We start from the raw sequence: 19,479 nt of genomic DNA on the forward strand, positions 1-19,479 counted from the left end.
TGTAGTTTGCTGTGATTTCTGCAGTTTAACTCCTTCAGTACCAGCTATGGCTTTGCTCAGCTGTGCTTGGGGTTTTTGTTGTGCAAAAGCCCTCTCCCTCCTGTGCCTTTGCTGAGCAGCCATAGCCTCTCCGGAGCTCTGTGCCCTCTCTTGTCTTTGCCTCACACCTCCTTGAGTTGACAGCCTGATCCAATGTCATCCTTCACATGCTCCTGTGAGGACGTATGGCTGCACTGGTGCTTTCTGGGCTGCGTGAGATGCAACTGTTCAATCATGGAAAACTCTCCCTGTGGGCTCTGACGCTGTTTGCTGGGCACAGCTTCTGGCAGCCCATCTTGCATTCTCCTTGCAGCACCTATGTCAAATTTCTGTAACAAAGCTTCCCTCGGGGTGGAAGGTCTGAAAAACTGATCCACAGCAGCTCACATAGCAATTAGGTTACCTTATATGTGGCACCGGTAAAGGTAACGGTGTGTGAAATACTGAAAACCCAAATCCATTTCAATAGACGTGTTCAGAGGGAATGTGAGGTGTGAACAGCGTGTCTTTGCTCACAGGGAGCGTGAAGTGTCTTCTGCCAGGACTCAGCAGCACTTTAAGAAGTCTAAGAAGAGTTGTGAAATTAAGCATAAATGCCATGGTCCTGTGGTTCAGGCCCCGAGAATCACACCTATTTTGGGAGGTGGTAAGCAGCAGGCTGTAAGGCTCAGTGCACTGCCTTTGAGCCTTTAGGTAAACCTGACATTGCAAGAAAGCAAAACCTGCAGGGATGTGGTTTAACAGCCATTTAAACTGTTCTCTTTTTGGGCTGTTGTCCAAAAGGGCATCCTGGTTCCCATGTGCTTCCTTTGCATCACTGGCTCGGTCAACAGAATGATCTAACCCAAAATTAAGCCTGCAGCAAGGATGCTAAATTCTCCAGCTGGATCAGGCCATGGGACCATGGGGCTGTCTGGGTGTTGGTGCCCTCTGAGGAGATGCAGGGAGCACGCTGCCTGTTTTGGCACTCCTGGCTCTCTGAAAGCCACTTGTGACACCTTTCCTGGAGCTCGGCATGGGGGAGTGGGAGATGCCAGTAACATTTCAGAGCAGCATCTTGTTGAGAGGCTTTCAGGCATCATTTAATAAGCAACCAGAGGTCTTACCAGTAGGACACCCGTGTAGTCAGCATCCTCCTTCCCTCCAGCTGTTTATTTTCTACCCTTGAAATGTCCTGCAACCCCCACCTTGTGCTGTGCCATCACCAGCATCTGTGTTGCCTCTCAGCAGAGCTGATCTGCTGGAGTAATGCTGCTGCTGCTGCTGCTGGCATGGGGCGGGCAGGCAGCTCTGCAGCTGGGCTGTTGGGGTGGAACCAAAGCCTCCTGGTTCTAGGTTAGTCCCTGCATTTTGGAATAGAGAAAAGTTAATTTACTGCAGGTTACTGTTGCTGGCAAGTTGGGAATTCTGTCTTTGTACTTCCAGTCATGTGTTTTTTGCAAGGGGAAGAAATAAGTGCGGGTTTTATGCATTCTAAAGCAGCTGGTCTGGCTTAGTGAGAGAGGGTGCCGACATTATTTGATAACCCTTTCTCATGTTTTCTTGGCTGGTGAATGACAGAAAGGAGGAGTGGGTCTTCCTACTCTTCTAGCGGTATGTTTTTCTTCCCAGGAATTATCCTAGCATATAAAATGAAACAAGAGCCCCCAGATAGCATCGACAACTCTAGTTGGCCTAAGTGTGCTATTTTATGGCAATATCTTGTTTTTCCTGTGGGGAAAAGAAATGTACCCCATTAAGTGCTCGTGTTACAAGCCTGCACCCCAGGGGATAAATATTTCAAATATTAATGCTGAGTAATTTTTAAAAGGTTCTGCCTGCATTTTATTTTAAGCATTCTGCAAATTATTTAAGACTACTAAAACAAAATGCTATTTAGATCAACTCATCCAGTGATCAGTATGTGGTGATTTTAAAATCTTCTCTACCCAAGAGCATGATCATGCTTCTGATGAGGCATTTGGTACAATAGGGAAATTGGAATCTGGTAGTGGCTGTGGATCTGCAGGTAGACAAGATGTACAATTTGCATAAACAGTGGAGCGAGGGGAGCACTCTCAATATCCTTTCACTCCAATACAGTCACGTGTGTTGCAAATGAGCTACTCTTTTGGAAAAAGAAGTCAAACCTGACTTGCATTGAAGTTCTCAGCTATTAACATCAGCGGGGCCAGGGACTCCAGCCAGAACTTCTGTGATTTCCTTGATATCCCTCTTAGTACATCACTCTAACTTTTCCATATGTGTTCTCTGATTTATAACACAGCAATACTTTATTTCACTGTTGTAAAATTCTTTCATACACTCAACCCTGCCAAAAGCTTCATATGTTATTGATTAAACACATTCCCACTGTTCCAGGATCTCAGCTGCTCTGAGTCTGGTGGTAACTTTAGTGGAATGATGAGTGCAATGGTCGATTGTACAAGGAGGTGGGGAAATACAAGGCACCAGCACTTACTGCTGCTAATCAATAAACTCACCTTCAATTTGCAAAGTGGAGCTGCTTTTTCTGCCCGCCAGTGCAACATCTCTCCTGAGATGGGCTGAGCTTGTCCATCAGCTGCGAAGTGCTGGTGGCTCAGGGTCATTTGTGGGGGGGATAATGATGATGTTTGATTTTAGTAGTGTTGGGAGAAGGATTAACAAGAGTTTCATTTCGACTCCTTCACAGGCAATTACCGACAGCTGCTGCTAGAGAAAGGACGTGATGATTAACACAGTGACCTTTGCAAGGATTGACTTCCCTTCTTGGAGGGATTCCTTTTGGATGGACTTGCGAGCCATTAGCACTAAGCACAGAGCAGGATGCGTGGGGGCTTTGGGGTTTGGTGGAACAAGGTCTCTGTTTCACTATTAATTAGGTTATAATAGAAAGGGTTTTCCTGTTGGACTTCGAGGCATTTGCTCTGCTTCAGGGTTTTCTTCTTCTGTAAAGCTCCAGAGCTGGGCCTTGCCAGCACTCGTGGGGACTTGGTCCTGCACGCTCCAGTCATCACCTGTTCCTTTGGGATTGTTTTGGTTCATGAGATTTTACTCACTGGCTTCGCTGCTGCTTGTGAGAACAAAGTGAAAGGGAAAGAAATGCAGTCTGGAGGGTTTGGTGAGATCCAAGCAAATCTGATTTGGGCTTTGAGAGCCAAATCTGATTTGGGCTTTTCCTGCATGCAATGGTTCTCAATCCAGCGTGACAAGTGACAAGTGACATGGCCCATGGCATGGTCAGTACCCGGAGCTGAGCCTGGACCCCGGTGATGCGCAGACGAGGCTGCTGCAGATTCCTGCACATTCATCTTCAGAGCAGGAGAGCAACACCCTCTCCACTGCCAACCTGTTCCTGCTGCCCTTAGGTGCATCCAAGAGCATTTTGCATGCCCGTGCCATGTAAGGAAAGTGCATCAGGCAAATGCATCTCTTTTTAAACCATGCAGAGGTTTGCTTGGTAGGATTGACCACATGTACCAGCTCAAATCCTTTTCTGTTCCCCTTTTCCCCGCTTCCTTTCTACCCCTTGCCCAGGTTTGCCTGTGTAATGTCCTCACTTAAAAATCCTGTCGAGCTGCAATTATTTCGAGGTTTAATGACCCGTGATTTCTGTAATGCTTTATTTTGTTCACTTTCAGCCCATTTTTATTCCCCAGTCAAATAAAGGGTATTAAAAAACCCACCAAGTACAAAGCCTTCTCTTTCCATTTGAGAGAAAAATGCTTCGAAAGCTGTATTCGTGCTACACAGGTAAATAATTAGATTGCTAATGAATTAGCTTTGCTTTGAAGACAAAAGCTTCAGTGTTCCTAATTAGGTTGTGAGGAGAGACATAGAAATGCATGGTCTTTCTCCCAAGGAAAAGGGGAGAAAAAGGGGCTCCCAACCCAGCTGAGACCAGGGACCAGTGGCAGGATGCTGTTTTACCCCACCTTGGGCTCAGCACCTTCCAGCTCTTTGACATTGTTTAAATTCCTCAGCGAATTCATAGAAAAAATACACTTTATCTGTGCAACACATTTCCTTTTATCAGTTTCAAATTAATATTTGAATGCAATGGTTACTTACTGCTATGTAAGTAACCATTCTCCATTCTTCCAGGAGAATGGAAGCCTGTGGTATATTTTCATTATATCTCTCTATTTTATATGCTTTTCATCATAAGCCCTATTATCATGCCCTTCCTAAGATTAATTATCTCACATATATTTTCTTTCCTCACAGAGCAGGGGGTTTTTTCAGGCCTTTGATCATTCTTATCACCCTCTCAAAAGCCCCTTTTAAGTCTGTATTAATACTCTTTTTCAGATGATGTGAAAACTATTCTGGGATTAGGCAGCATCATTTTAATAATGTTATAATCTTCATACTATTATTCCCCATCCTGTTCACTAACCACACTAACATCTTGTTTGCCTCCCTCCCTACCCCCCCCTTTTCCCTGGATTGCTGCTGCCTGCAGATTGGGCTGCAGACACTGATGCTGCGGCCTCCTCCCTAGTTGATATTGTTAATTAAGAATGATGTGAAAAATACCTTGATTTCCCCCCCCAATTAAATTGCATCTATCAGTTTTGGTGTCGCTTTGCCATTTAGTTGACTTTTCTCTTGATGATTTGCTCCTTTTCTGGCTTTGACGAGCTTATCTCCATGTCCACTCCATATTTGACTACTTCACAAATTCATCTCCTTCCCCAGATCCTCACTAAATCTATTAGCTGGTGAGTTTAATACCAATCCTTATGGCTTCCTCTGGATAGTTAACCTTTTGCTATGATGAAAATTCACTGTTTAATCCCATCTTTTTTCTTTTTAGATCAATGGCAGCATTTGCCCTCTTCCCCTTTCCTCCTTAGCTGTTTTGCAGCAAAATGAATTGCCATCTTCTTCATCTTGTAAATCCCTTGAATGGGTTGATAAAACCCCAGGACAAATCAGAAGGACTGGTTCCTTTGTCAGAAGCTGATGGTGGTTTATACCTGCTGGGAATTTCCTCTCCTGCCAGTGCTTTTGTTTGGCAGGTGAAGCCCAGGGGATTTGCAGTGATCTTGGAGCCCTTTGTATCCTTCACTGTGATTCACCCACGGAGCTGCGCTGCAGAAAGAGATCCCAAACCTGCTCTGCAGGTACCCAAGAGCAGTCTGATGGCTTCTGCTGCCTCCTCTGCCCTGATCCAAGGCCTTTTAGGCAGAGGTGATGGACATTGCCGTATGCATTCCTAATCTCTGAGTTTCTACATCCTTGCTTTGGAGCCTGCCTCACTCCTGGGGAGCCTTTGGGTTTGGGCACAGGCACCCCTGTGACTTGCTCTCCTCCTTGGAATGGGGAATTGTAATGTTCACCATCTGTGTTGTGTTTCAGCATCCCCATAATGGGAAATCTACTCATCCCCATCTCTGAAAACTTACTACTTAGGACTTTGGAAGCAAAACAAAAAGCTGATTTTTTGAAATATCTGTGTGCGTGCTGTCTGAACTGAATCTCCAATGCAAACAGTAGCTCATACTTTGGAATAACAAGGTGCAGGGGATATGAATTTTCCTCTCTCCTTCTGATGATGTATGTGCTGAGACAACATTAAACTCCAGCGAGGAGATGCACAACAGAAATATGATCAACACCTACTGCTGCAAAAATAGTGACTTAAAGGTGCCCATATTCCCTGGGGAGGGACAGTCAGTGGAGAGATGCATTGCATTTCTCTCATTACACGGAGCTGCTGAAGGTTGAAATGCTGTTAAATATACCACAGGCTCTTATTAAATGGCCATATTAAAGAAAACAACATACACACACACCAGACTGGAGCTGGGGAAAGCGCTTGCTTTATTTGAGGATCATTTTTTCAGACAGGCTGAGTTTTAATAAGCCTCTTGCCCTGGCTGATGAGTTCTCTCAGCATGGCACTGGTGCCGTGGGATGCTCAAATCCAGCAGCCAACCCAGGGGCAGCACAGGAGCCTCCACTGACTGTGAGGGGATCTTTCCCACTGCCATAACCCACCTTGGCAATCAGTGCCTTTTACTGGGTGTGGAGGGTGGGTACTGGTTTTTCTAAGGTGCTGTAGCCTCTGGTGCTCCAGAACAGCTCTTGAGCACAAGCTCCAAGTTGGAGCATACTGGTGGGTGGCACTGAGGGGTGCATTGGGGTGGTGGGGCATCAAAATGCATTGTTCAGGATAGCACGTGCTGTAGGTTCTGACTGAGCTGAAATGAAGAGTAATTAAAGGGCAGAGGATGAACACAAGGAACTAAACCATAGCTGCTGGTTTTGACAGCTCTTTTGACCACCAGTGCCCATTATGCCCCATCCCTGGAAGTGTTCAAGGCCAGGTTGGATGGGCCTTGGAGCAACCTGTTCTAGTGGAAGATGTCCCTACCCATGGCAGGGGAGTGGAATGAGATGAACTTTAAAGTTCTTTCCAACCCAAACCATTCCGTGACTCTGGTGACTGGGCCTCTCCATCAGTGCCAGTGCCAGCACCACCTAACCCAGCCCAATTGCTTTGAGCTGGGAAGCCCAAATGCCACCCCTCTCCTTCCCCAGTCCCTGCCCTGCCTGAAACTCTCCACACCTGTAGCTATTTTCCCAATAACAATCAGCTTTCTAGTGGTACTAAAGATTCTTTCTTACTTTTTGCCTTGGTGGTAAGCCATAAATTAGAACATAATTTTTAAAACTTGGAAAACTTTCTTTAAAAACTTTTTTAGCTTTAAAAACCTTTTTTCTTTAAAAAATGGTGTAAAAACCTTCTAATAAAGAATCTTGGGGTGTATTTATAAGCAGCAGCTAGAAAATGTCTGCTTTGACTGAGTATCCAGGTGGTTTGGGACACAGTGGAGATGTAAATGTCGCATAATCTTTACTGAGTAGAGCATCCGTGTTTGCTGTGTGGTGATGGCACTGCTGAAACACTCACACTTTCTATGCAGATGAATCAGCCCCCAACAGGGTAATTGCAACTGCTGGAGCCTTTTGGGAGGCCCACCCTGCCAGATACCACCCACTCCCCAAACTCTACCCTTGACAGTGTTTGAATTGTTGCTCAGTGTGTCTTGGTGCTCAGTTCCTCAATGCAAATCAGGTTCTCAGTGGCTGCATATATCCCACGCTGCCAAAATATTTATGATTTTAAAAGATGAGTCTGAAACTGGGAGCAGTGACCTGCTGGCTCACAGAAGGGAAGGTGATGTGTCTCTCAGCTTTCTCATCTCACAGGAGCACCATTCATGGGTTTTTTTAGATTTGAAGGAAAAGACCCGCTCAGTCTTCATCCTGCCTTTGGTGGGGGGGTGGGGAGGGGCTCATATTTGGGCATTCTGGATGCTAAACTATCCTGTCTTTTTCTTCTGCTACTTAAGGGTCTATTTGCAGTGGGTTTTGGGGGGATGATTTGGGGATTTGGTTATGGTAAGTCTCTAGAGCTGGTTTCTACCTTATAAAACCAAATAAGCAAAGTGCTACATTTTGCTTTTAACAATATAAAAAGGTTATTGTGAAGTTGCTGCAATCCCTGTGTGCAAAGTGCCTCATACCTGTGTGCTGCACCAGCCATCAGATTTCCATGTAAAGCAGGACTGTTCCTTTTTTGCATCCCAGGAGCTGAATTTAATTCACGGATACAGCACAGTAACTCCTTCTATCCATTTTAATGGTCCAGTGAAATTCTGTTAGCAAGAGACCTAATGAATGTTGCGATTCAATCAGGGCAATCTAGAGTGTAATACGTGGAGCGATGCCAGCATTATATAAATCATTAAACATCAAAATGTAAGAAAAAAATAAAATTCCCTAATCATCATCTAACTCCAGGAGCTGCTGGGAATGGCTGGGGCTGGAGGCAGCTGGGGCCAGCACAGGTACCTGGCTGGGATGGGGACAGTGGCTCACCAGCCTGGTTCCTGTTCTTCCCCGTTAGCATTTTTTGGATAACACATATGCTCCAGCATGAAGAGGTGGTTGTTCCTGTGCTCTGCAGTCCCCCCAGGCCCTTGCAAGTGCTAGAGGGGGAAGCATTTATTTCTTAAAGAGGTCCTTTAAATATGCCTAAAATGCCTAAAATGAGGGAGAACAGTCATTACAGAGACATTTTCTGTAGGCAGATGAATTTTCTGCTCCAAGTTCATTTACGTTGTAAGGGAAGCACACTTCTTCTTGCTCTTTTGGTTTTGGGAGTTTGTGCAACAGCGGTCAAAAGGTGCAGTTACACTCTTGAAGCCAAGATTTTACAGAGATAAACAGTTTAGAGGTTTGAGGATTGTTTCTACTTTTTAAACCAAGTCTCTTGAAAGTCTTCCTAATGAGGAGCAAGTCCAGCTAGCAAAGACTGTGTGTTTGCTTTTGAAAAGATTGAATTGGAGGGAAATCTCTGGTGCTGGGCATGGGTCCACTCTTCTGGGAGAGGTTATCAGCAGAGAATAAAACCAAAAGTAATTGGAACTGAAATACGGATGTGTTTAAAACACACTGCAGACTCCCTGGGAGGTTGGAGTGTGATTGGAAAGACAAATGCAAAATACAGAATTATAAAATTCCTGACTATATATATATATATATATATGCATATGTGGATGACTGGGTGAGATTTCAGGGTGGGGGTTTTATTGGCACTGATCTGATTTTGTGTCTGTCTGCTGGTTTAGGATCAGATTATTTTGCTTTCACTCAAAAACTGAAAATGGATGTGGATGCAGTTGTCCCAGCCCTCACCTCTGCTAGCAAACATAGTTTGCACTTAAGAGTCACTTGAATAAGAATGAAGCCACAGAATTCTCCATAATGGAGAAATGCTTTTTATTAAGGGGATGCTGTCTTAGATGGATAAATCCTTTGGGAAGGCTGCAGGAGCTTAGCTCTGTGGGGCACCCACAGGCTCCTGAGGAGCAGCCCATGAGCCCCACCAGCTTGTGCCCATCCCTTGCACACTACTGCATCCCAACTGCTGGGGGGTCACAGAATGTTCTGGCTTGGAAGGCACCCACTAAGATCATCAAAGTCCAACTCCTGAAAGGGCCTGTTCAATCTGTCCCTGCCTTTTGCTTCCCTACTGGTTTGTGTTGTTGCTCAGCAAACCCAGCCCAGGGTTCTCAGCTGAAAACACAAAGCCTGGCAGCTGTGTCTGGGCACAGCTGTGTGGGGGGACATCGGTCAGTGAGTGATGCTCAGCCGGACACTTCCTATGGCCACTGTCCCTCAGCCTTGGGCTTCTCCCCCCTCCGGGGATCCCCTCTCAGAGCTGCTCCAGTGGGCATAGCATGGACAGATGGTGCCTAGCACTCAGCTGTGCCCAGTGCTGCTTCCCTGCCCTGCTGAGCACCAGCTTGTATGAGGATGCCTGATTCCCACTTGGAGCCTCACAGCCAGCCTGCTTCTAAAAACAGATTGTGAAAAACCATGGAGTGCAAGTATGGGCCCTGGCAAGGTGAGAAATGGGTTCTTTGCACATGTGTGCTGCAAGTTTGAGAGGTTTTTGGTCTCCCAGGTCAGTCCTGCAGCCTGTCACCTAATGCTGACTTTCTTTCTTTCTTAAACCAGTATATTTTAAGCCCAAAGCAATGTGTTATCTCTCAAGAAAAAAATAAGCTTAATCTTTTTTTTTTTTTCGATATAGCTAGGAGTTTTTGTCCTGCAGTGCTTGAGTCTGGGGATATTTTAAGAGCTCTGTTATCTTGTGCTGGGAGGGAGTACAATAAATATGTAGATAGGGAGTGCTGCTGCTTTGAAAGGTAAGTAAAGGGTCTGTGCTGAACTGACACTAGCTGAAAAATTTGTTCAGCCTAATTAGCAGCAAATCACTTCTGTGTCCAACCTTGCTTGTGGAGATGGGAGCCAGTCCACCCCCTCCCCCCCTTATCCTCTGCTGCCCTTCATGGGTTTTCAGAGCCCTCCCTGGCTGAGCAGTGAGGGTTTTTGTGAGGACACAGATCTGCAGCCACGTGTCATTGCGGGCCAACAAGTGCAAAATTACTGGAAATTCGTGGGAAACTGTACACCCATCTCGGGCTTTGTCTAGGATTGTTCAGGCTGTCATTGGAACCAGTCATGATCGATCAGCTTTTAAATTTCATGAAATTTTAATTAAAGAATGGAAAGCCTACGAAGACATCATATGACAAGAGCGCTGGAAACAAATACAATTTCACTTCCAACCATTAACCAGAAAAGCAGCAAATGGTTGACTGCACATCGCCATTGCAGTCTAAGGAAAGTACAGCTCTTGGCTTCGGCGGGCAGGTCATTAGTGACTGAATAATCAGTGACATTTCCCTTCTAAATCTGACACAAATGAAGTGCAGTGCTCTGGAAAAAGCCATTAAGTGCAAAGCCTCGCCTTTACTCTGCTCCAGGTATTGCAGAACAAGATCTAATGGCAGCCTTTAGCTGTGATTTAGCTTTGATAGCATCCACAGGATAGTAACCTCCCAGGATGCCAAGAGCCAAGTGCTTCCAGCCTTGCACAAGCCATCATGTTGTGCAAAAACAGAAAGTGAGTCTTGTTCCTTGCTGGTGTTCCCAGATGCAGCCAGTAAAAGACACAAGTAGGAAAACCTGTAATGTGGAGTACTGGAAAGCTGAACAGTGTATTCTTATGCTTGAGAGGTACCAGCAGGTAAAGATCTCACTCATCATGGGATGAGTTTTTAGAGCCTGACATCCTCCTGTGAATTCCCGTGGCAGCTCTCAAAGCTGGGTGTTAACCTGTTTTTCTGCACATTTGAAAATGTTTTCTTGATGGGAGTGGAAAGTGAGCAGCACTACACAGGAAAAAGGAAGGACTGGTCTTGTTTATGTCTGTCCCTTGAATTTCTCTGAATAATGTGTTGTAAGATGGATGGAATCATCAAATAGGTGTAACTTTCTCTGCTCCCTCCCCGTGTGCTGTGGCTTTGAAAATAATGTCAAAAGGTTAATAGGAGCCAGACTGTGTTGGGGGCATCCCTTGTGTGAAGCAGTGAGTCTTTAAGGAGGTTTTTCTTGGGGGAAAGACTGAGTAGGGGAAACTTTTCCTAGGCAAAAGCATTACCAGTAGCTGAACTGGGAAGCGCTGTTGTCTTGGAAACTCTGTGCATTGAAGCTGGATATGTCTGATCTTCAAAATTCCTTTTTCTTCATGGACCCCAAAATAGAAGTTTTCAATGCAGTCAGGGTATCTTTTTCAATTGCTTTGATTTATATTTAGCCCTGCGTTGGGAAGTTCCAGTGCAGTATTTTTGATCATTAGCTCTCCTAGTCGTGTTTGGGTTAAGAGTCTACTATTCAGTGGATAAATCTGTTTTGGGTATAGTCCTGTGAGTTATAGTCTTACTGAAAACACATGAATGACCACAGATAAAAGTGTATTTTTAATGAGAAGTTTCATTAATATTGGGAAAAAAAAAGTCCTGGGAAGGTTCGTTAGTGGCTCACTGATTTCACTCCCAGCTGTTGTAGTTAGTTCTGACTGAAAGCTCTTAATAGTTTTATTGCTCTGTTTACAGAGCACGGGATAAGATGTTGTTTCAAAACAAAAGGCTTTGTTACCCTATCAGAAGGTTTTTTAATATATTTATTACATTTAGGATGCATCCTAAAGGTGTGTATCCAAACATTTGAATTTATATAAGCAACCAGGCAGCTATTGCCATGTGATTTTCTTTATCCTGACATGTTTTGGAGAGGTTAGATTACCAAAATCTCTTTTGACTGTTAGAATTTGGGGGTCTCTTCCAAAGCTGGAGGAGGTGCTGTCTGCACCCTTGTCTCACTGCAGGGCAGCATTCCCCCTTGCCAACATCTCTCTTTTCATCACTCAGGATCTCCTGGGAGATGGTTGTATTTATGTGGAGCTGGGGAATGCTCTGGAGCAAAAGTCTGATAAGGAGCAACTGAGGGAGCTGGGGGGCTCACGCTGGAGAAAAGAATAGATTGGCTATTAGGAAAAAGTTATTCAGGAGAAGTCTGCCAAGCACTGACACAAGCTGCCCAGGGAAGTGGTGGAATCGCCATCCCTCAAGAGATTTAAAAGTTGTGTAGATGTGGCACTTGGGGACGTGGCTTAGTGGTGAACTTGGCATTGCTGGGTTAAAAGTTGGACTTGATGATCTAAGAGGCTTTTTCCAGCCCAAACTGTTATATCATTCTATTTCTACATGACCCAGAAACCCCAGTTGAAAGAGAAAAAATGGAAGTAGCTTTATTATTGTAATTCAGCAACTTACACTGCGCTCCCTGTGACCCTTTTGCCAATGGGTGCATGTTGGACCACAGCTCCCTAAATCCATAATTTAAGGATTGAGGAGGTAAGGGAGGCATGAGTGAAACCCTTCCTAGCGCAGAGGACAAAGGTTCTCTCTCTTCTCCACCCGCAGGTGACGTTGTGGACATCTACCAGCGGGAGTTCCTCGCGCTCCGGGACCGGCTGCACGCAGCCGAGCAGGAGAGCCTGAAGCGCTCCAAGGAGCTCAACCTGGTCCTGGAGGAGATCAAGAGAGCGCTGTCGGAGAAGCAGGCCCTGCGGGATATAAACCGGACCTGGAGCAGCTTATCTGGTGAATAAACAGACGTTGAGGATCTGGGGCTGTTCTGAAGCTGTTGCTAATGAGGAGGTAGAGAGGTGTGTGCGTGTGTGTGCAGGACTGCGGACAGGACCTGCTCTTCTCTCCCCTGGTGCGAGCAAACTGGAATTCAGAGGGACTTGGGCGCTCTTAAACTGCTGTTTAATTAGAGGTGCATATGCATCATTAAACACGGATTTGCCTCTGCCGAGGATATTCGCCAATTTGCTTGCTTGCAAGCTTTTTTTCTCCTTTGCAAGTCATACAAACTGTTCCCTATGGCTGTATTCAATCCATATGGAAAATGGGTATTCAAAGAGAGGGGGGAGGAAGGAGTTAGGCTGGCTGAGCACCCCTTGCCAATTTATTTGGTTTTTTTGGTTTTTTTTAAGTTGCTCGGTTGAAGAAAATTGGATCTCTACAGAAAGATCTGATTTGACCTTCATTTTATCTTCATTCTCCCCTCTCCTTCCCAAATATTTTGGGACTTCTTTAAGGCCCTCCTGGCTCCTGCTGAACTTTAATTGGGTTTGTGGTAGCATGTTAAAGGTTGGCCTGATTCTTTATAACCCAGCAGTAGTCTCGGGTGGCCAGGCTGCTGTAAAAAGGCTTTTTGCCTTGCAGTCTCTTCCTACCTACCGTGCCTTGCAATTGATTCCCTTTTCCTTTTTAAGACGAAACCAAGTTAAAACTGTGGAATATCACCAACAAGAATGTGCTGCACCTTCCCACCATCTTCCATCATTTGCCACATTTGCTGTCAAAGGAGAACAGTCTGCAGCCAGCCGTGCATGTGGGACAGGGGCGCACTGGAGGTAAATGGGAATTAGTGCTGCTTCTGGTGCTCTTCCTCACCTTGGTGCCTGTCCCTCCCCTTTCCTCCGGGCCTGGCTGTGGCACAGATACGAGCAGGACTGGAGGAAGGGCTGCATGCGTCATGCAAGCTTCCTTGGTTATCGTGACATGTGGGGTGGGTGAGCCATGTCACGCCTGCAAGTCTTCAGGGAGTGCTGTCTGTGCTCTTGACTGGCCCTAAAATGTTCTCAGTGCTTCTGCCAGATGTTGTTTGCTGCTTTCCATATCCAGAGTGCTCTAGACTTTGCCTGGAAGGGCTTCAGATGAAGGCATAGTTTGTAGGGTGCTTCATGGAGACTGTAACCCATCTAAGGAGACAAATCCCATTGGGAACGGGACTTTGGTTACTTGATGATTCCCCCCTGCTCCCAAATCCCAACCCAACACCAAAGACCTGACTTGCACCTCCTAAACTGGAGTGCTTTTGGCCATGGGAGGGATTTGGAGAACAAGAGGTGGTCTTGAAGTTGCTGTTCACAGGTTGAAAAGGCCCCTGGGAAGGGGAGGGATTTTGGGTGTTTCCTTAGAGATCATTCCTTCAGGGAGAAAATGCAGAGCATATCTGACTGCCCATGGGTGCCCTGCCAGCCTGGCACATTGAGGTGCTCTGCTGGTTGGCACTGGGCTGAGGACAGGAGTGTGTGAACCCTGTGTAGCCCAGGAACCCACCAACCTGCAGCTCACCGCTGGTTTTTAATGACAGAGCCTGGCACTGGCCAGGTGAACCATGGGAGCAGAGCAAAGTGTCTTGCCCAGCACAGCCCCCTCTCTGAAATCTCTTTGTGGCCCTGGGCAGTGTCCGTCGTGATGGGAATCCCCAGCGTGAAGCGGGAGGTGCATTCCTACCTCACCGACACCCTCAACTCCCTCATCTCAGAGCTCACGCAGCAGGAGAAGGAGGACTCCGTCATCGTTGTCCTCATTGCCGAGGTAAGACAGAGCTTTGCCAGTTTGCCCCATTTTCCCTGGCCCCCATCCTTCTGTCTGCCAGGCTCGGTGCCAAACAGGATGCTGCCCACCCGGACTCCAGCTCTGCCACTTGCTGGGTAAATAAGCCTGGCCTTGGGCTGCCGTCCAGCAGGATCAGCAGGTTTGTCTTGCCCGAAATGAAACACCAGTTGGACCAGAGAGGGTCAGGATGTGAGCAGGCAAACATGTCCCATTGGCAGCTGCCGGTGTGGCACAGCTCACCTAAATCATGATGCCTCCTGCATGGTGCTTGAATGGATATTCACAAAATGGGCTGGAGGAGCCCCACAGCCACGTCTAGGAGAGCAGATCCATTTCTCCACATACCTGTAAGACATCACTAAACCCTTCTTGAAACCCAGGAGTCAATGATTCGGGGTTCAGACTAATATGCCTCTTTGTACCGGTGCCCGGAGCCCAGAATCAGTTGCTGAATCCAAGGGCTGAAAAGCCTTGATACTTTAATCCTCAAGAGCTGCTTTTATCTATAGGTTTAGATGGTTATTTTTCTCCATGGCTTTCCTCTCAGGATTATTTTCTTGAGCCTGAAGTGCATTTGTCTTAGTTTCCAGAAATCCAGTGAGAAAGATAAACCTCAGTAGCCTGTTACCGGGAGCAGAACAAAGATGAATGTCTGGGTTTGCTGCCTGTTTACCCATAATTTGACATTTTGAGTAGCATTTGGCCTTCAGGGCTCTGGCTGGTATTTTGTAGAGGGAGAAGGTGTGCCCAGATGGGTGCAGCCCAAAGGGCCCAGAACAAGGTTTGGTCCTGGCCATCATTTGGCTCCCTTGGAGCCAGGACAAGTTTGGTGACTGTGCAGTGGGTAAGTTGAAGCCTGAGAGGTTTTAAGCAACTTGACCCAGACCAGCTCCTGTTTTGGTCTGCAGTAATAATATTTTAGTTGACTTGAAAGTAAGGTGCATGCTGTGATGGCAGCTCCTGTGATGATGAGGAAAGTGACCAACAAATAAATGAATTCTGATCCTGTGAAGTGCAGGAGCACACACACCACATCCCAGTAACAGCCACTGCAGTTGTTGCAGATCCCTCTGGCCAAGTTTGGTCTTGGAGCTGCACAACATCCTTCTGTGCAAGTGTCTACCACTGCTGTGCCTGCTCTGCCTCTTTCCAAAGTGTTTCTCCATGTACCTGCACTTGTTAGAGCTCCCTGAGCATGGGATAAAGAGTAAGTAGTGGAGAGGGTGGTATGAACATGAAGCAAATGCTGAGTAATTTTGAGACTCAGCACAAGTGCAGCAACTGAATGTCCTTTCTGGGACTTCTCATTCCCAGGTGTCACTGCTGGCCACTGCAGGTGTCATCCACAGTGGCTAGGCTGCTGGGGAGAGGAGGGGGTTCCTGAGCTGCCTGAGGGGAGCCCTGGGGGGAGATGGCTGGCTCGGCTGTCACCAGCCCACTGTTTCAGACACTTGGAATGGAGCTGCATGGTTCCTGCCAAAGCCAGGAACATCTTTCCTGCTTTTGTTTTCCCCTTTGCTGTTTTCTTGGCATGCTGAAGTAAGAAATCAGTCCAGCACTGGGACTCTGAGCCCTGTGTAAGAAAGGGACCTTTTCCTCTCGAGAAAACCCTTCCTTGTCTCCGTGCCAGCACAGAAGTGCTGTGCTCAGCCTGTGACACACATCCCGGTGTCTGATTCTCACCTCGCCCAGCACCGAGTGCAGCAGCAGCTGGTCCTGGCTTCTGCAATGCTGCATCAGCAGATCCACCCGGGATGTGCAGCCTCATGATCCGTATGGCTGCCCAAAACAATGCCACCACCAGGAAACAGGAACAGTTTTTGCTTGTGGGTCTCCTGGCCTTTGTTCTGGGGGGGGGGGGGTTTTCCCATCACTCTGCAGATGGTTTCTGTGCAGTGCCTGTCCCTGTGTTTGCACTTACCTCACCCGCAGACAGCAGCGAGCGGCACTGATGACCTTTGTCTGCCAAATGTTATGGGTTGCCACGTTGATTGTGGGAACAAACTGGGGCTTCAGGAAGAAAAGTGTCAAAATGAACCTGAAATGAAAAACTTATAAATAGACCCCTCTTTTTCACCAAAGGGTACAGAGTATTCGCTGCCAAAAGTATTCACTTGGATGCAAGCCAGTGTGTGTAGGGAAAAAATAAATAGCCCAGAGGTTAAAACTTGTGCAAACAATTGGTGCTGGCAGGGGCAGAAGTGCCAGGAGAGCACGTGGGGAAGATGTGCAGGATCTTGTGTCCTTTGGGGTGGATTTTGGTGTGTGATGCCTTTGGTTAACACTGACCACAGAGGAGGGCTCCTGGGAGCCTGTCAGCATAGGAGAGCAGTAAAGCTGGATAAAAGGACATGAAGGTGAATGAAGATGATACAGATGTGCTGACAGTACCCTGGGGTGTGTTGAAGAAGATTTCTGAGCCATGGGGGACACAAGCTGAGGCTGAAGGCTCTAACACTGCTTTTCTTTTGTTTTCAGACAGATCCGCAGTACACAGCTGGAGTGGCAGAAAATATCAAAAACTTGTAAGCACTTCCAAATGGCTTCAGTGTACAGCCTGTGCCGGGGAACAGCTTCATTAAGGAGAAAATACACACTTTTCTGCTTCCCTTTTGTATTTTGTTGTTGCTTGGGGTTTTTTCCTCTTTTTAAACTCTGTGCTGTCTTTGCTAATGCCACTTCCACTCTCTGCTTGTTCTAAAATGCATCCCATATGAAGCTTCCAGGAGACTGCTTTGTGCTCACAGTATTTAACACACATGGTCATTTCGTTCTGTTTTGCTCCTTCTGTCCTGGGGCATTGTGAGGAGATGGATTGTTTAGATTTCCAGTGATCCTGGCAGTTGTTTCAGTGTCTACTGCAGCCCTGTACTTGCTCTGTGCAGTCTGGGCAGTGTAGTAAGCACACACAAATGCTCCTGCCTTATTTTGCTTTAAAATCCATGATCCATCTTTCTTCCCGCTCCAGCCTGTTTGTTTTCCCCTTGTTCCAGGCTCTAGTTACATTTGTCTCTCACAGTGCTGGCTGCTATTTATGTCCTGCAGCCTCAGTGGCTTTTGCAGCTTCATCTGTGGCTGTTTAAGCAGAAGCTGGTGATGGATTATTAACCATGAGCCAGTCCTGGCATTAACGGCACCAGAGCTTGGGGGCAAAGGGAAAAGGTGGTGAGAGAAGGGGCAGTGACTCCCGTCCAGCTCCTGCGATTGCTCCTTTCCAAAGGATCGCAGTCGCCGTACAAAGGAGAAGGGAAAGGGCAGCACATCCTCCCAGCACCCCTTGTCCCCGAGCCAATGATGGGAGAGGGGCTGGGACGTGCGTGGGGAGGGCTGTGTTCCCGGGCACTTGCAGAAGAGCTGAAACAGAGCCCTCCATCTTGCTGTGCAGGAGCTGGCAGGGCTCCCCTCCTTGTTCCTGCTGGCAGGAGGACGCACTTATCGGGGGATAATGGACTGATTGTCCAATGGATCCTGATGAAATTACCGGGCTCTGCTGCAGAGTGCCTCTGCGTAGAAGTCCTGAAACTTTAATTGACTTAATGATTTGATTTCTCATCATCCCCCTGTCCAGTGCCTCCTGCCTCTCCCCGAGTCACTGAAATTATTTTTCTTCCAAATTGAATTGAGGTGGTGTGGGGCCAGGACAGGCTGGGCTTTTCTCGCAGGAGGGAGAAAGCTGTTGCTGCTTCAGCACAGTGTTTTGTCAGCTCAGTGAGAAGCTGCTGTTTCACTGCTTCCTGAAGAAGGGAAGATTTGAAAAATGTTAGCTGAAAGACCTGCCAGTCCCAAGGAAGGCATAAGGAAGGGAACAAGAAGTGAGAAGTTTTTGGCAGTCTCACTGCTTTGTCTCCCTCTGCCCCATCTCCCGTCCTCCAGGCTCTGCACAAACAAAGGAAACAGCCTTGCACCAACTGTTCTCGAAAAGGCAGTATAAAAATAACTGGTTTTCCTGCTTACCTCTCACAGTTAGAGCAGTCCCCTACATTGCTTGCGAGGCTGATGTAGGTGCCTACTTTTCAGATGGGTGACATTATTTTCTGTTTGAGTTTGACTCTTTAAAGGCTTCTTAGCTGCATTATAGGAAAAGTAGATGCTGATTTTATCAGCATAAGAGAACTAGGTAGACTTCCTGCTGGCTCTCTGAACTACAGCACAGCAGTGTTTTAAGCAACTTAGCAGAAATGTATAGCAAAAACTCGGCAAGATTAATTTAATTACTGATGCCTTTGGAAAATCTCGAAATGCATGTAAGGCCAAGTCCTTTCTTTGCTGAACCAGCTTGCAGGTCATTTAAGCTTATAAAGAGTACATGGTGCTCAGGGCTGTCTTTAAAGCTGACCCATGTATGTGCAGAAGGGAGGAGGATGCTGGGGGGGAGCATGTGCATGTGGGGCTGTTAGAGACTGTGGGAGGGAGAAGACAGCTTAAAAACCGCTTGTCAATCCCTGCTGATGTCTGCTGATGAGGCCTGGAAGTGCACTGGATACCAGGGAAGTTATACCTTAGAGGCTGTGCTGTTTGTTTGGTTCTGTGGCTCAGTGTTTACCCAGTGATTTGGTCTACGAAATGCTGCGTCAGACGTGGAGGTATTTGTTTACTGCTGCTTTTCTCCCTCAGATTCCCAAAGGAAATACACTCAGGTCTCCTGGAGGTAATTTCCCCATCTCCACATTTCTATCCTGATTTCTCCCACCTGCGGGAATCCTTTGGGGACCCCAAGGAAAGAGTCAGGTAAGAATGGATGAGCTTATAAACCAAGCAAGCCCTGAATTTAAGAAACTGTAGCAAGTTCCTCACTGACTCCAGCAGGGAAAGCTCTTCTGCAGGGCCAGGCAAGGACTTTAAACTTGGATTACCCAAAAGTTGGAAGGACATGATTTGGTGATGGGAGATGAACTGGCACCAGCTTTGCCAGGCTTGCCTCGTGCTGTGGTGTTTCCATCACCAAGTGAGGGGCTCATTTTAACCCAAATTACCTTCATTTTGGAAGTCCTTGAGGTTTCCAGTAACTCTTAGTTGACCAGGGACCAAAGGGAGAGGCCATATGCCGTTCCCTCTGCCTCCCAGAGCTGTGTCACCTTCCCATCTCAAACACAGCCTTGGCAGGCTCCTCAGGGCA

General features: G+C 46.8%; 1 protein-coding gene across 4 annotated transcripts in view; it reads left to right on the forward strand.

Moving 5' to 3' along the window:
• LOC121658041 (alpha-1,3-mannosyl-glycoprotein 4-beta-N-acetylglucosaminyltransferase B) overlaps positions 1-19,479 on the forward strand; it is a 51,279-nt gene that overhangs the window by 23,156 nt on the left and 8,644 nt on the right. For 2 of the 4 annotated variants that reach the window (XM_042014420.1, XM_042014422.1), the window contains exons 2-6: positions 12,372-12,551; positions 13,232-13,372; positions 14,209-14,342; positions 16,842-16,888; positions 18,978-19,091. In XM_042014420.1, the coding sequence (XP_041870354.1) occupies positions 12,372-12,551; positions 13,232-13,372; positions 14,209-14,342; positions 16,842-16,888; positions 18,978-19,091 (616 nt within the window). Of the gene's footprint in view, positions 1-9,402; positions 9,446-12,371; positions 12,552-13,231; positions 13,373-14,208; positions 14,343-16,841; positions 16,889-18,977; positions 19,092-19,479 lie in introns of those variants that run through there. The other 2 variants (XM_042014421.1, XM_042014423.1) reach the window with 2 other exon arrangements.

This window comes from Corvus kubaryi, unplaced genomic scaffold (assembly GCF_017639235.1).
Source record: "Corvus kubaryi isolate FWS band 111438036 unplaced genomic scaffold, C.kubaryi_AGA036_p1.0 split2-37374, whole genome shotgun sequence".
Taxonomy (NCBI): Eukaryota; Metazoa; Chordata; class Aves; order Passeriformes; family Corvidae; genus Corvus; species Corvus kubaryi.